Source organism: Diabrotica undecimpunctata, chromosome 3 (assembly GCF_040954645.1).
Source record: "Diabrotica undecimpunctata isolate CICGRU chromosome 3, icDiaUnde3, whole genome shotgun sequence".
In the NCBI taxonomy this organism is placed as follows: domain Eukaryota; kingdom Metazoa; phylum Arthropoda; class Insecta; order Coleoptera; family Chrysomelidae; genus Diabrotica; species Diabrotica undecimpunctata.
The window spans coordinates 88,346,622-88,364,242 of record NC_092805.1 but is presented as its reverse complement, the minus strand read 5'-3'; the positions used below and the strand labels follow the sequence as shown (position 1 = coordinate 88,364,242).

The following is a 17,621-nucleotide window of genomic DNA, read 5'->3' as shown; positions in this document are numbered from 1 at the left end:
ACTTAATAAATCCAACGAACAATTCCCTGGGGATTAATATAGACGTTTAGGATTTTGTCAAACTGCAATGGAAATGTCACATCAAGATGAACATTTTTTAGAGAACGTTTTGTTCACCGATGAATGTACGTTTTCATTGCATGGCCGTCGGAAATCCTCGTCAGATTTATGTCGCTCGTACTCAGCGTCCTCGAAAAGTAAATGTTTGGGGAGGCATAATAGGGAATCATGTCATTGGTCCATTTTTTGTAGACGGTATGTTGACTGGGCGGAAATACTTGGAACTTCTGCAAAATCAAATTGTCCCAGCCCTTCGTAATTTACCAATACCTTTCGATTCCATATGGTTTCAACACTTTGGTTGTCCTGCACATAATTCTCGCATCGTCAGTGAATATCTTAGTGCGACTTTTCCTAATCGATTGATTAGTGGTCACGGAGATATTTTTTGGCCTGCAAGATTACCTGATCTTACACCTTGTGATTTTTTATGTGGGGATATATCAAGTCCAAAATATATGGAATTGAAGACGATAGGCCTAATTCTCTCCAAGAATTAAGAGAAAAAATCTCTGATTCAATGAGAGGTATTAGTCCAGAAACATTAACTAATGTTAGACGAAACTTTTATAATATATAGATTGGGTTATTGTTCTGCTGCTAATGGAGGCTTATTTGAACATTTTTTGTAAATACATTTCATTAGAATAAAATACGTTTATTTAGAATATTTTTATAGAATTTCTACCTATTTAAACATTTTTTGTAAGTACATTTATTTAGAACGTTCTTTTATGTTTGAAGAATTTTTACTTTATTTTCGAAAGTATGACATTTTTTTTTTTCAATAAGATTTTCATGTTTTATTATAAACACTTCTAATAAAGACTGAAATAAATGTTTAGTGATTTAAAGCAAAACGATATAATATCTGCATAATTTCAAATTTTAATTTTAAAAAAAGTAAAACCTTCATGTTGGATTCGAACACTGAGCGCCTGGATGAGAACATCGTGCCTTGAACTCTGATCCATCTTAGTGACAGTTTGGGTTATTGTTCTGCTGCTATTCAAATCATAGTAGAAATTATTCTTGGTTAATAATTTAAAACTTTAGATTAAATAATCACTATTAATTAAATTATTTTATTCACATTTTTGCTTTATTGTGGTCAATCAGTTTTTACTTTATGCGAAATTAAAAAATGGAAATACGTCACACATTATTTCTCACCTCTATGAGTTTCATCTCTTTTTATTTCACAAGGTAACTGTTTTCTATCTCTTACGTTAAAAAGCCGAGTGGTAAGACACTCATCACTGTATATATATATATATATATATATATATATATATATATATATATATATATATATATATACAGTGATGAGTGTCTTACCACTCGGCTTTATATATATATATATATATATATATATATATATATATATATATATATATATATATATATATATATATATATCATCGACCTTTAGACTGGGCTACACGTCTTTAACGAATTCAGAATGTGAGAGCAAACTCTTGTCAGACAGTTTGTTATTGTTTGTTTTTACTTATTGTTGTTGTGGGTTTTTACTCTTCGATTAGCAATGTATGTTTAAGAAAGGAAAATGCATTAAAAAAGGGTGACATTTAAATGACTTTTAAATAGTTGATTGAAAAAATATTAAAACTTTATCCAAATCATGAATAAAATTAAACGGGTCAAAATGATTTTTTTTATAATTAAAAAATCACCTCTTAAGATGTGTGTTTCACACTGCAATTTGATCAGAAAGATCAATGAGCACTGTCCTAAATTAATACTAAGAAATCTTAAAACTATAGTTACATTCAAGAATGTTTCTTACTGACAGTAATCATTTACACAAGCACTCTATGTACGCTAAGCCGCACTATACTCAACTAATCACTACACTAACTCGAAGGGCTTCTCTCTCAACAGTCTTCTCACTAACTCTGTCTTATCCAGAAGTTGGAGAGCCTCGATATTTCCATGATGCAATTTTTGCCCATTATTGTTAACACAATTCCTTAGCTGAATGTAGCTGTTTTTTACGTACCAAGGGGCATCGACGCTAATCCTTAATACTTTGTTCTGAAAGCGATGTATCTTTAAAATATTGTTCTTGCTGGCAAAACCCCATAACCGCACTGTATGACCATACCGGTCTGAGTATTTGTTTATAGATCAAAAATTTATTATCTATAGAGAGCTTTGAGTTTATTTCAAGCAAACAGTACAGTTTTTTGTCTTTCAGTTCCTCTCGCCGGATGATCCCAACATCCGAAACGGATAGGCACTTTAAGAAGAAGTTCCTCTCGTTTTTTCTTTATATTGACCTTCCAACAAAGTCTCGCATCAAGATGTATACCCAGGTACTTCGCAGTATCTGCAACAGGGATCTGGGTGTAATTTATTTCAATTGGCACATATTGCTTTTTCTTATTAGTGAAATTCACATGCACTGATTTGGTCCCATTCAATTTTATCCTCAATTTTTTGGTCCAATCATCGATCTTGTTCAGTGAGGATTGTAGATTTCTTGCAGCTTCTTCATGAATATTTCCCACTGTCAGAACAGCTTTGTCGTCCGCAAATGTTGCGATTGTTCCATGTTCTAGTTCAGGGATATCGCTAGTGTATAACATGTAGAGAACTGGGCTGAGCACACTTCTCTGTGGCACTCCTGCCTTGATTTTGACATTAGGCAATCTTCTTAATAAACAAAAAACTCTATGCAGGTGACACTGGAATTAAAAACGATATAACAAGTTTGTGGAAATGTTTGCGGCGCATAGGATTTAGGTTTAAGAAAATAAACAGAAGGCAGATAATTATGGAATCTGATCGTCTACGCATATGACGAACAGAATATTTAAGGAAAATAAAACAGTACCGGGGAGAAAATAAATAATTTGTGTAGATGAGACATGGTTCGACACAAATAAGACTTCATCAAAAGGTTGGTTTGACAACAGCGAACACTGCAACAAAAGCACCATCCAATAAGAGAAAACGCGTAACGATATTCCAAACCGGATCAGACGGATGAGTCCCAAACGCTCTGTCTTTATTTGTCAAAAACATTGTGAATTATGCGTCGATTATAACCAAGACCCAACCGTGGAGATATTTGAAGCCTGGTTTAAAAATAAATTAATACCAAATATAGTCTTATAAGACTATATTATATAAGATAAGACAATGAGTCTGATCATAGGAGACAATTAATAAAAAGCTCTTTGTGCCAACGATACTAAAGTTACTATTCAAAATTACATGTTCGATAATGATATTTATTTTGAAGAAACATATCGCAAAAAAGAATTATTACAAATTTTAAAGACCTGATCGTCTACGCATATGACGAACAGAATATTTAAGGAAAATAAAACAGTACCGGGGAGAAAATAAATAATTTGTGTAGATGAGACATGGTTCGACACAAATAAGACTTCATCAAAAGGTTGGTTTGACAACAGCGAACACTGCAACAAAAGCACCATCCAATAAGAGAAAACGCGTAACGATATTCCAAACCGGATCAGACGGATGAGTCCCAAACGCTCTGTCTTTATTTGTCAAAAACATTGTGAATTATGCGTCGATTATAACCAAGACCCAACCGTGGAGATATTTGAAGCCTGGTTTAAAAATAAATTAATACCAAATATAGTCTTATAAGACTATATTATATAAGATAAGACAATGAGTCTGATCATAGGAGACAATTAATAAAAAGCTCTTTGTGCCAACGATACTAAAGTTACTATTCAAAATTACATGTTCGATAATGATATTTATTTTGAAGAAACATATCGCAAAAAAGAATTATTACAAATTTTAAAGACCTTATCTATAAAAAAAAATATGTGATAGTGTGTAGAAAGGATGGGTCGTATAATTTAAGACTGCCACCATACTGTGTTTTTAATCCTGTAGGTAGTTCAACTTATTAATAGTGAAGTACAAAATATTAATTTAGCAACTGTCAAAATGCAATTGCATATAGAAAAAGTTTATACTGCGTGGAAATTTGGTCCTTATAGAATTAAAAATGTGGTTAAAATTTCAGAGTGCCTCATAAATTAGTTTAAAATTTATTCAATTTGTTTATCCTAAACAACTTTTTTTCAATAACTAAGTATAACTCTAGAAAATAATGAACTTGAACAATGATTCTACAGGTAGCATAAGCGAGAGAGAGAGTTGTTTAAAAAAAGTTAAAAAAGACCATTTTCAACATTGCAAAACTTAATTGCAAAATCATTGCAATTTTTTGCTTATAAACATTTATAATATTCTTTTCGCCCTTGCTCGTGAATTTATTTTTCTTATTTGAAAAGCTGGCATTTTTTCAGAAATTAAAAAAAAGTCATAATACAATTACGTACGGAGTACACTTTGAATTCATAGCTTGTTTGTTTATAAAAATTAAGAAACCCTATCTTCATATAGATAATTTTCAAAGTATTGTAATTAATTTAACAGATGATAGTGATAGTGACACTGACCTCCCATATTAATATTTTTGTATAGCAGTGTTATAATTTTGTAAATAAATATTTAATTATTTTTTATTTATTTATTTTATTTTTTATAAAAATTGGTAATGATTTTGTAACTTTAATTTTCTCTGTAAATCGCGATATTCCGTATAACATTCGTACTTTCGCTAACCAAAATTATGCAATGTCAATGCACTATATTTGTGAATGTACCTTACTTACCGTTACCGTGAAACCAATCAGCCAGTTAAATCGTGAAGTGACTAATAGTAGTAATCTTATTTTGTCAAACATATAGAATTATTGAACCACAGCAGAACTACTTACATACATTTTATATTAGGAATATTTTGGAAAAGAATACTCTTTCATAGAAGCTATATCAGTTATGTAATTTCAATTTTTATTAGGAAAACTACACTATCCTAACTAGAGATTATACTTTATTATTTTCATTTAACGTAGTAAATATCCTATTTGTATAATAGATACATTATAAATAACTTGTAATTTGTTTCAGGTGATATACATGGTCAATACTATGACTTGCTTCGTCTGTTTGAATATGGAGGTTTCCCCCCAGAATCAAACTACTTATTTTTGGGAGATTACGTAGATCGTGGCAAACAATCATTGGAAACCATCTGCTTACTTCTCGCTTACAAAATTAAATACCCAGAAAACTTTTTCCTACTCAGAGGCAACCATGAATGCGCATCAATTAATCGTATATATGGATTCTATGATGAATGTAAAAGAAGGTATAACATCAAGTTGTGGAAGACTTTTACGGACTGTTTCAATTGCCTACCTGTAGCAGCCATCGTCGATGAGAAAATTTTCTGTTGTCATGGTGGTAAGTTAGCTTTTATGTTCGTGACTAATAGGAATTTTTGATGATTTTAAAAGTGGTTTTTTTACACAAGCCACATAAAGCTAATAAAAAGCGAATTTATAATACAATACTTAGAATTGAATTTTAATTACTTTTAATGTGATTTTTGAATCCCTATTACTTCCATATCACTTATTTTGCAGTTGTGTGATTTGCAAGACATAAATAATCATAACATACTTTAAGTATTTAATTTTATATTAGTGTAGGTGGTATTATTTGAGAGAAGTAACAGAATATTAAGCACTGATAACTTATTAGACTTCATCAATTGCAACAGTTTATTTTTTATTTAGTCTCACATACTACATCCCATTGCTCTACATCTATAACATATTTAGATTTTTTCTCTCCCATTTATGTAGTACTAAGCATAAATTAATAATAAATTAGTCCCTGTTTGGTCTATAAGTTTGTTTATTAATACATCACTTCATAAGTCTCAGATCTAACTATTAAAATAAAACCTTGTACCTAAGTCAAAATTCGAACTTATTCAACCTATTTTCCTTCTAGGGTGATACACTGATTCCAACTCTTTATTTGATTCAAATCTTTTTCCCTGGAGTATTCTTTGCTTCAGTTGGTGTCTGGGACGAAATCTGAAGAATACTGTATGCAGCAGCTATTTGAAGCGCAATGTATGTACTGTTGTGTTTTGCGATTGGCTTGTATTGCGATTGATAAAATTAAACGACTGTAACAACAGATCGCGCGACCACATGCTACATGGAGTAGTAAATGCAGTTCCATACATGTTTATTAATAAAATAATTATATATATATATATATATATATATATATATATATATATATATATATATATATATATATATATATATATGTATATATATATATATCCAGCGCTCTGTGCTTAGACGATGAGAAAGATATGCTTCCTCGGTTGCCCCCGGATTGCCATATCCCGTTTTTTTTTTGTCGCTTTGGACGGTTTCACCCGCTCTTTTCAACTCATGTGACTACCGGTTTGACTTCAAAGTAAAAGGATGACGGCACGTTTTTGATCTACTGTGCAAATACAGCCCCCTCTTTAAACATAGCTCAGGCCAAAACGATTTATTAGATTGCATTTTAAGTGAACATATCAGATCTTCCAATGTTTCCTATGTAGCAGAGCAAACAAATAGAATTGTTAATAAAAACTACTCGACCAATCGGGCCCATATTTCGCATAAGTAATTACATAAAAACTCACATTGTGAAATGTGTTTTAAATATTTTTATCGTTTAATTTAATAATTATAAACACTTGAAAAAATTGCTTACTTTCGGGTTTAATTTGCAATGTCTTTTTTATATAAACATTTTTTAATTTTGAATATGTCATTTTATAGATAATTATTGAATATGTATTTTAAATAAAGTCTTCTGTTGATCGTTTTCATCTAGAATGCGTAGTTTATTCACAATATTGAAATTAATGAAAAAAGTCGTTTTTTTTTTGCTTAAATGTTAATAAAAAATCATGACGCAGAAAAAATTTCGAGGCTCACGAGCCTTTTCTATTGACTTCTCCCAGATATTCCAGTTGAAAAATAGCGCCCAGTAACTTTTCAATTTTTTAAATGCTTTGTCTGCTTCGTTTCCTGGGGTATTTAGATTAAATGAAGATATATTGTAAAATTGTAATGATACAAGGTTGGTGTTATAGTATATCACTTTAAAGGAACATACATTTTTCCTGTATGTTCCTTTATGTAAAATATTCCATCATACATCAGAAGTCTTTACATCTTTGTAATTTTTTTTTTCAAGTTGGTATACAGCCAACCACAGAGATTTTCCCGTTTACTTTGAAATTAGGACACCTTTTCGCACGAGCGACTTCTCGAACCTTATTTTGGGGTGTCTAAACCGAGCTTTTCCCTTTTTGTATATATATATATATATATATATTTTTTTACAAATTACGGTAACAAATTCTTGTTTACAATTATTGTTATTTACCAGTGATTGTGTTAAGGTTTTTCCTATTATTATCTAGTGATTAACGTAAATCTTGGAAGTTGTTAAATAAATTTACATACATAATTATGTTTACAAATTTCTTTAGGTATTATATGTATACAAATCAAAACTGATTTTTCGATATATGTAACGAGAATAAACATTTATATTGGGTAAAACTAGTACTAAAAATTTGTTAGTACATACCGTTGCATTAACTTTCAAAATATTTTATATGATTGATGAATTTTTGAATATGTTCCAACGTATTTTCTTGTTTCAGTAAGGTCTCGGCATTGAGACTCTTGAAAGAGGAACAATTCAGTGTTTGAATACCAAAATGGTTGCAATATATTTAAAAGCCAACAATTCACAACTGTAATGTTTATTAAGAGAACTGAAAATCTAGATTATCTTTTCTTGTATCCCATCTTATAATGGTATTGACAAGTTTGGCAGAAGAAAAGTTAGAGATAAGCAACACTATGCTTCTGCTAGACAAATATTCCGTTTTTAACTCTATTTGAAGGTCAGGCAATAAAGGCTATCTAGGAAGAGGATTTGAATGTGATGTTTTTAGGCAATATTCTTTCTTTTCAACCAGATCGTTCAAGAGAGATATTGGTGAAAACCAATTGTCAATATAGGGAAATTGTTTTCCTCTTGATACTTTTACAAAGTGATACAATAGTATTGCAGCTGGAACCAATATCATTGCAACCTGAAAAACAGAAGTTTTTCCAGTATATTCCTCAAAATCTTATGAACCTGCCAATATATAAATTTTATAGTATGTAAGCCTTTTTTGATATGTACGAAATGAAATGACTTGAAAGGAATTATTTGCTCACTGACAACGACCATTTTTGTTCTTTTCGAATTTTTTGGAATTGTTCTCCTAAAACTTCTACTAATGATTCAATCAATCAAGGTTGGGTTTACCGAAAGTACAAGTTGATTATACCCGCAAATGTCAAACATGGAACAAAAAAATTCGGTGTAGCAGTATTGGCATGTTTTTATAATGTATATGCTGTATGCTTTAAATATAAAGAGATAAAGCTTTAGAAAAGCATATTTTGATTATATTATGTTATAAATTCGCAATTTTTGATTTATATAAAACAAGAATGAGTAAACATTTGTTTCTTTGGAGATTAATTGCAGTTAAGTATTAGAAATATTTTTTGGCAATTGCTCTTTGGTAGATTAGGGGATAGATTTGGCAATCGTCAAATCAGCAGTTTCGATATTGCAACAGATGTTTGCAATTAATCTCGAAAGAGACAAATATTTACTAGTTATTGTTTCATATAAATTAAAAATTGCAGAATTCATAAAATAGTATAATCAAAATGTACTTTTTAAAAGCTTTCTGTCTTTATATTTGAAGCATACAACATATGCATTATAAAAACATCCCAACACTGCCAAACCGAAATATTTTATTTCATTGTTGAGATTTGCGGCTATATTCAGCTTGTACTTTCGGTAAACTCAACCATCAATAAATTTGAGAATTCCAGTCTAAACGAGTTTTTGATAATTTCATTAGGTAATAAAAAACTTCCATTCCTTCACTAATAAAAGGAAAACCATACCATATACCATAGTTTGAAAAAACTTACAGTGAAGTAAAAACTTCTAGTGTATTCTCTGTTCACAAATTGTTGAGAGCACGAAATATGCCTCAAACTAATAAAACGGTCGTAAATCATAGGCGTTCCTAAGGTGTTTATTCATTAAATAATAATATAATGTTTTAATACTGTTATATATAATATTGATAATATTTTAATACTAATATATTTAGCAAAAAAACAATTAAAACTTTCACGACTAATGTTGGTTATTATATTATATTAATAAAAATAAGAATTTAACCTTTAACAATTTTGTAAATAAGAATACCTTATCTCTTTGGATATTTCAATACTAATCTTCGCGTTTAATCACTTTACTAGAAAACCTGGAATTCATATCCGAATGTACTATTCGTTGCAAGATAATTAAGATGGAATTCCCCAGATTTTTAATAATATAATTATATTCGAAACTAACTTGAAAGGGTGAAGTTATTACGAACGAAAACAATTTTTTTGTTTAGTACGTTTTTGATCGCATGTAATTTACGGCTCGTCGGTGTTTCCGCGTCTACGGCAGTAATTAGCGTCTCGAATATTTCTTTTGCGAATTATATGCAGTGCGTGAGTGATTTTTTATTCCATATACCTACGAACATATACGTACCTTTCGCTCGTGCTCGTTTTGTTGGATTGTTTGTGATGGCTTCATCATCAAGTTTTACACCGGTACTGTTGCGTACAGTCAGTAAGTCTGTCTATTCACCAAGAGAGAAGACTATTGTCCTGAATGTTCACGATGCTCTGGTTTCTCAGAATCCCACAAACACTGTTCGCAACATAGTCGAAAGTTGTGCCAACATGACTGGCGTAGGAGAGTCAACTTTATATAGGTTCCTATCAGAAAGAAAAAAACACGGTATAGCTAACCCAAACACAAACGAAAACTTAAAGAGAGGGAAAAAGCCTATTGAAATTGATGAATTTGCCAAAAACGGTATTCGAAGAAAAATTCATGGATTTTTTTTCAAAAAAGAAATACCAAACCTAAACAAAATTTTACAAGAAGTTAGAGACGACCCGGATTTGCCTCATATCGGACAAACTAAATTGTGGCAAGTTTTAAAAGAATTAAATTTCCGGTGGGAGAAATCAGACCGAAAATCACTTTTGATTGACCGGGAGGAGAAGATGATGTTGGAGAAGAAATTATCTAAGATTCATACGAAAATTCCGGGCTGAAGAAAGACCCATCTTCTACCAGGATGAAACGGAGGTAAATTCAGGTCATACTCTAAAAAAAATTTGGTCAGATAAAAATATATTAAGCTCCAGGCAAGCCTTTATGGAAGGTTGGTCTACCTTCTGGTAAAGGCAGTAGATTAATAATTTCTCACATTGGCAGTGAAAAAGGATTTGTTAAGCATGGTTTGTTGGAATTTCATTCCAAAAGCAAAAAGACTATCACGAGGAGATGACAGCTGATGTTTTCGAAGAGTATTTTGAGCAAATGATTGAACACATACCACCAAATTCAATTATAGTATTAGATAATGCACCTTATCATTCACGACTAGTAAAAAGACTTCTAACGAATGCGTGGAAGAAACAGGATGTTCTTGACTGGCTGCGGAATAAGTATCTGCCTTACGAAGATGGAATGGTAAAAGCAGAACTTTTAAAAATTGCCCGGCAACACAAATCTAAGTTCAAGAAATACGTAGTTGACAAAATGGCGGAAAGGCGAAACATCACAGTCTTTAGACTTCCACCCTACTACTGCGAAATAAATCCAATTGAACTCATTTGGGCACAAATGAAAAGTTATGTGGCTAGAAAAAATACGTCATATAAAATACAAGCTGTACGTGAATTGTTATACGAGTCTTTATAACATATTACAAAACAAAACTGGAAAGATGCAGTAAGACATGTAATAGAAGAAGAACACAAAATGTGGGATCTTGATAACATAATTAATGCGACCGTAGAGATTATTAACCTAATTATTAACCCTCAAGACGACTCGGATTCCGAAGTTGATCCTATTTATTTTGAATTTGAATAGTTTTCTAATCGTAATTATATAAGGTAAGTAATAGTAGTTGTAATCGTAAGGTATTAAAGGGGAAAGGCGCAAAATGTCGCCTGTCAAAATCTTCAATGTGTTTTAAATGTATCCATTTTTTTTTTCAAATCCTGAGAAAACTAAAAAGCATTTTTGAAAAATTTAAAGGCAGAATGAAATATTTTTTAGAATAAATAAAAAGTTTCTTTTGCATGCAATATTTTCAATTAAAAATTATACTATATTTTCTCTTTTATTTTCACCCCTGTTACATAACATATTAAAATAAACATTGTAGAAGTTTTCAGGGACTTTCTGCCCTGAGTAATAATGTAATCTTTCATTCTGCGTTTAAATTTTTCAAAAATATTTATTAGTTTTCTCCGGATTCGAAAATAATGGATACATTTAAAACACATTGGAAATTTTGCCAGGCGACATTTGGCGCCTTTTTCCTTAATTAAATAAACGTATCTTTTACAAATGGCAAGAAACTTTTTATTTTTGAATAAAATAAATAAGTTTTATTAAAAAATACAATTTACATAAGTACAATTTAAAAAATATATTTATTTAGTTCAAATAAATGTTTCAATCATATACTCTACGACACTGGTCGTTCATTTCTAACCATTCAAAATACCCCCGTAATAGGATTATAAGGTATTGTATTCCTTCAGATATAAGGTGGGTTAGTTGAAAACGTCTTAAACCATCAGTTTTAGGTTGGTTTTTACTATTATATCGTATTACCTATCCTCTCTGTATTTCAGTTTTCTAATTAGGGTTAAACTTGTAGTGAGCTATCAACAAATTGTGAACCGTGTACAAAAAGGAAAATTTATATTTTCCAAATGGATTAAATTTTTAGAATGTTTACGGTCTTATCAGACAATCATCAGTGTACATATAGTTAACAATTGAAGCTAACCACTTGAAAAGGTGTAATAACCTTTAAGATTACATATTAAAAGTATTAAAAATTAAAATTACAAGTGACACGAGGTCGATGGTAAAAGATTTCCCGTCCTTTTCGTTTCCTTTCGTGAGCTGCCGCTTCTGCCGAATTAGACGTTTCGAATGTTCTTATCTTTCAATACCTTCAATGTCGTTATGGTCTTTGTCTCTGTACTCTGGACAAGGATTTCTACAGAGTGCTATCAGCTGGGGCAACCGAACTCTGGTTTTTTATATGCTTTACCTTGAGATATCTCTCTCTTTTTTTTTCTCCGGGTTTCGGACTGGCTGTATCGGGTATAGAGCTACTCAGTTCAGCCCACAAAAACATGGGCAGAGTAGAAACTTTAAAACCAAAAGATGATACAACAAAAAAAAACAAATAATTCTTTTAATGGAAAAATTAGACTCAAACTTTACATAAAACTACAAATTTTTTTTGCCTTTTTGCAAGTCTTTTTGCCAATCCAAAACTTTGTGTAACATATGTTGTTATCTAATAAATTGTTGTTATCTTCACACTTTTCTGGGATGCATTTTTGAACTTTTTCCAGTCATACATACATAACAGTAAGAAACATACATTACAGTAATATTGCATTCATTTAAATTTTAATACCTAGTTGGAGATAGAATTTCAGGGTTCCTTCTTATAATGTCACCAAAAAAACCCTTGAGATATTGATTTGTTTTTCTGATTGGCTGCCGTTGCACTATCATTAACAATAGTAATTGTGTAATTACTCTTCGTAATTGTCTATTCTCAGCTGTACATTTTATGCTGTCTGTATCTCTACAGAACTTTAATTTTTCTTTTACTATTTAGACTAGTCAAAAACTAATTCACACTGTTTTTCTGAAATTCCTAGCATTCTGAAAATAAGACAGGATGATTGATAAGAGAGATTTATAGAGCGAATAAATCAATATAAATATTTGAATGGTTATATGTATAAATGAAATAATCGGCACACTTTTCACTTACATATTATAGACATATTAGAGGACCTATATGTATATGAATAAATACTTCTTGGATGAAAAACTTCCGAGACTATTCGAGACTATTGCAAATAAGATCATGGCATGTTTATCTCACAATCGCCGGCGATGAGATATAACCTGAAAAAGAAGAATTTCTCATTTTATTTATTTTTTTTTGTGTTGAGATCTGTTTATACTATCGAATTATCTTTACGTCTAGGAAGAAAACATTCTTTCTAATATAACGAACCATATTTAAAATTTTCTATAATTCTAGATATGGTAAGACCTAAAAAGATTTAATTGGGTAGTCTCAAATTATAAACTATTTTTATCCCTGAATCATATATCCGTTAATACTAGAAGTACACTTTTTATGTTAGAATTTCCTGGCAATTTTCCAGTTTCCAAAGAAATTTTATAAATGTTATGTATCATAAATATTTATGGTTTATTTCCGAGTTCATGTAAAAGTTTTCTCTCATTGGTAACATGTTTATTAATTGGATCTAAAAATATTTCACAGCTAACAAGATAACTACGTATATGATGTTGCCTCTCGAAAAGTCAGAAAAATTAACTTTAACGCAACAAAAATATCAACCATGATTCAAACTGTAATCAGAGATTTGACACAAGAGAAGAGGAAAGCATATCGAGTATAATGTAGCATTACAAAAATGTGTAACAGAATGGTAAAGATAATTAAAGATAACACTAAACTTCTTCGTATGTTGACTATCCATTTCCTATATTGGCGATCAACATTACTCTCCTGACAGACATTAGTCTGGTTATCAATCTGATTATCTGGCAATCCTGATCTAAGATAACGCAGATAACCTAAGCGAAAGGCACAAATACTCAATACAGTGGCTGAGACATACAATATGAAAATATCTACATTTAAAATGAAATCTTTAGTGGTAATAAAACCCAAATGATGCAAAATAGATTTTAATGATGAAATAATTGAAAAAGTGTGGGAACAATATTTTAAATGCAAGATAATGACAATGTAAGACATCTGGGAGTAGAAATATGCAGTTATAGAATAAAGAGCGTGTCAGAAAACAAGCAAATAAAGCAGCTTATATATTAGGGGATGTCTAAGGGCTAAGGGATGTCACCTGGAAAAATACTGATATGAGATTCGGAAGGAAAGTATGTATATATAAATCATGTGTAAGAAAAATCATGTCATATGCGATGGAAACTAGAGATCAAATAACCAAAAAAAAAAGATCTTATAAAATACAGGATATTGTATGATAGGGAAGACAGAGAAGATGGGAGTGGAACCAACATGTTACATAAATGAATAGTGAAAGACTAACCCCAGTAACAAAAGGCCAATAGACACCAGACCACCAGGAAGTTCATTTAAAAGATGGCGAGATATATGGCAGTCAATGTCACAAGAACAGACGTAATACAAGAAGATGATATTCTTTTCCGAACAAATATTCTGTAGGCGAGCATTAGAAAGTCGAGAACATAGATGGGAAAAAGTGATGACATTAATGACACTACGTTGATTAGTGTCAGTATTTATTCATTTATCATCGCCCGGTATTATGTACTAAATCTCCAGCGGCTATATTATTACAATTTTTATGTATGAATTTTTATTTTGCAAGGAAAAAGTTGTGGATCGAAATTATTTCGATTAAATAAGGAATCTTTTTAAATAAGAGTTTCTAATTTTTAACAACTTTTGCATGATCCATGACTAAATCTACATCTGAAAAGATCAAAAATAAACCGGAAGTCAACAAAAGTATTCACTAGAAGTATTCGCACACTGATCACGAATATCCGTTGTCAAAAGAAATGTATCTACCGTCGTTTGCCAGTTATATACTTTTTATTAATTTTCTCATAACCGAAAGTGATTATTTCAGTTTTGGCAATTGTTGTCGTAATAACTTTTAAGTGCTGAGTAGAATCCATCGCCAGTTTTTCCCTATCTATTACAGTTTTTTTCATCTAAGGCTGGACATACGAACGGACAGACAAAAATAATTTATAGGATCGAAATTTTATTTTTGTATTAATCCTTCCGTCGGAAATTGTGCGAACGCCGATCGTCTATTGTCTCAGTATGTCCGAACTCTATGGTGTAATGAAAGCTCTACGGAACGTGCTTTTTTTTTTTTAACAATCTCCTCTGATTCATTGACGTGTCAGGCAATATTGACGAAGAAGAGAAGTGTGGGTATATTGGCTCATTTGTGGTACGATCTCCAAGTTGACGATGACCACCACTTCTCACTATTGTTAAATGAAAAAGGACATATTCCAACACATTCTTAGCCTTCACCTATCTGGAAATTACATTTCAGTAGAAACCTCATATCACAACTGTTTTTGTACATTTCGTATCTGATACTTCTATTCACGTTGCTTCCATAGATATTTTCTCTTCAGTATTAGCAAAATTAACCGTTCACGGTCCATTGTGTCAATCTCACCTGATTCAAGTTTCGCACCATTTCGCAATTAGATCCCAACAGGCTGGGATCGGATCCGGCACCGTCCGAAATCGGACGAAAACGTACGAATGGTACGGGCCCAGTGGACGCGCACCTCTCCTAGCCACGTGTTTGGAACTTTCGTCCGTTTCCGGATCCAGTGAACGAGAGGCCTTATTATTTCGATATCATAGTTATATATTCTATTATTGATTGAACCAAAAGAGAATTGAAAATATCACTGAATCTCAACTTATTGAAGGAATATATTTAGTTAGTTTACTGTCAAAGGGGTTTAAAATAGCTTACATTTTTTAGATTTTTTGTATCACAGGGTATTCATGGATATATTTCAAAGATCGGGATTGCTATTTAGTAAATTTGTCTGTATAATTATGTGGTTTCCGTTTATATTTTTCAAAAATTGCTTTTTTTGTCTTTTTTCTATTGAAGTCTGTTCTATTAACATAAAGACAATAAAAATAAGATAATAAAAATGAGTACATGTTTGTTTTGGTTCATATTCAAATAATTTGTATAAAGATAAAATAGGTCAAGTACAATTATTGCAAAACATCTTGTTATGAAGTGGTAAAAATATTTGTTTTGCATATTGATAATTATTTCTCCTTCTAGATATCTAAGTTAATTAATTAATCACGTTTATAGAAGTCATATATTATTATTTTGAGAAGCATAGTTTTTTTTAACGTGTGTTGATTTTTCTTACAGACATTTTTTTTCATTTAGTCTTTTTTACAGACATTGGCAAACATCACAGTTTTTACTTCTTGTTTTTTAATTTTTATATCAGGTTTTTAAGTCACTTGAAGATCTTTGCCGATAAGACCTCATTTGTGTATATTTTACTCGATCAAATTTTATCACATTTCTTAATGTCAGACCAGTCTGCAATGGCATACATTCAAAATGAGATTTATCTCTTACACAGATCCTAACAATTTTACAAATACATACTAAAATGCTAATTCGCAAACGGGTATATGTATGTATTTTCTTGCATACCTCTATAGTTAAAAAATTCAATGGAGTAATAAATTTTAAATACTATTTAAGGTGCTCTCTAAAAGGTAAATATTAAATTTTTACAGGATAGGAAATTCAGTCTACAGCATCATCCTATTCGCTAAAATTATATGAATCGTTAGAACCGTCTACGGAAATTATTGTTGGTTTTACAGTCTATTATGTGAGGCTATCCAGAACATTATATTGTCTCCTCTTCTTTAATCACATGATTCACAACAGCTCTCCAATTTTCTGCAGTTGTCTATGAATACTTCATAAATTCACGACTATCTTTCATTAATTTTTTTTTATTATGTGTAGCTACACAGACCTCCGACGCTCTTTCGCAATTTTCGCAAGAAATGCGAAAAGTAGAAAAAGCTACATAGTCTTTCATTTGCTGCCATATTTTGATATAATTTAAGTCACTGTGGTTGGCAGCAACCGCAGCAATTTTATGGATGAGCAAGGGAAACAATTTCTTTTAATGACTAATTCTTAATGTGTATGAGTATGTGTATTATATTTTGAACTCAATAGTACCTTTATTTACGCTTGTTATCTCTGTTACAGGTTTAAGTCCGGACTTACAATCAATGGAACAAATTAGAAGGATTATGAGACCGACCGATGTACCTGACCAAGGACTTCTTTGTGATCTTTTGTGGTCTGATCCAGACAAAGACCAGATGGGATGGGGAGAAAACGATAGAGGAGTTAGTTTTACTTTTGGTGCCGAAGTTGTAGGAAAGTTCTTGCACAAACACGATTTTGATTTGATATGTCGAGCGCATCAAGTCGTAGAAGATGGATATGAATTCTTCGCCAAAAGACAGTTAGTGACACTCTTTAGTGCGCCAAATTATTGTGGTAAGTTAACCCTTTCAAAATCAAGGTTGTTTCTTCTCTCCTTTATTCTTAAATATTTGGATAATTATATAGAATAGAGATGCAAGTCAAAACGCAAAATGTTGGTTGGACCAACTTGAACGAGGAAATTTTAAAAAACAAAAAGTAAAGCTTCATAAAAACTTTTTGAGTATTTAAAATGTTGACATTTAAAATGATTTTTTTGATAGTTGTAAGCAAAAAATGTAATTATCAATAATTTTTTTGTTGATAGTATTCTAAAAT

General features: G+C 31.1%; 1 protein-coding gene across 1 annotated transcript in view; it reads left to right on the top strand.

The window, feature by feature from the left end:
* Nucleotides 1-17,621, top strand: part of LOC140437023 (serine/threonine-protein phosphatase alpha-2 isoform) — a 42,083-nt gene that overhangs the window by 18,573 nt on the left and 5,889 nt on the right. Inside the window, exons 3-4 of the mRNA XM_072526244.1 lie at nt 5,050-5,385; nt 17,061-17,357. Of these exons, the coding sequence (XP_072382345.1) occupies nt 5,050-5,385; nt 17,061-17,357 (633 nt within the window). The remainder of the gene's footprint in view (nt 1-5,049; nt 5,386-17,060; nt 17,358-17,621) is intronic.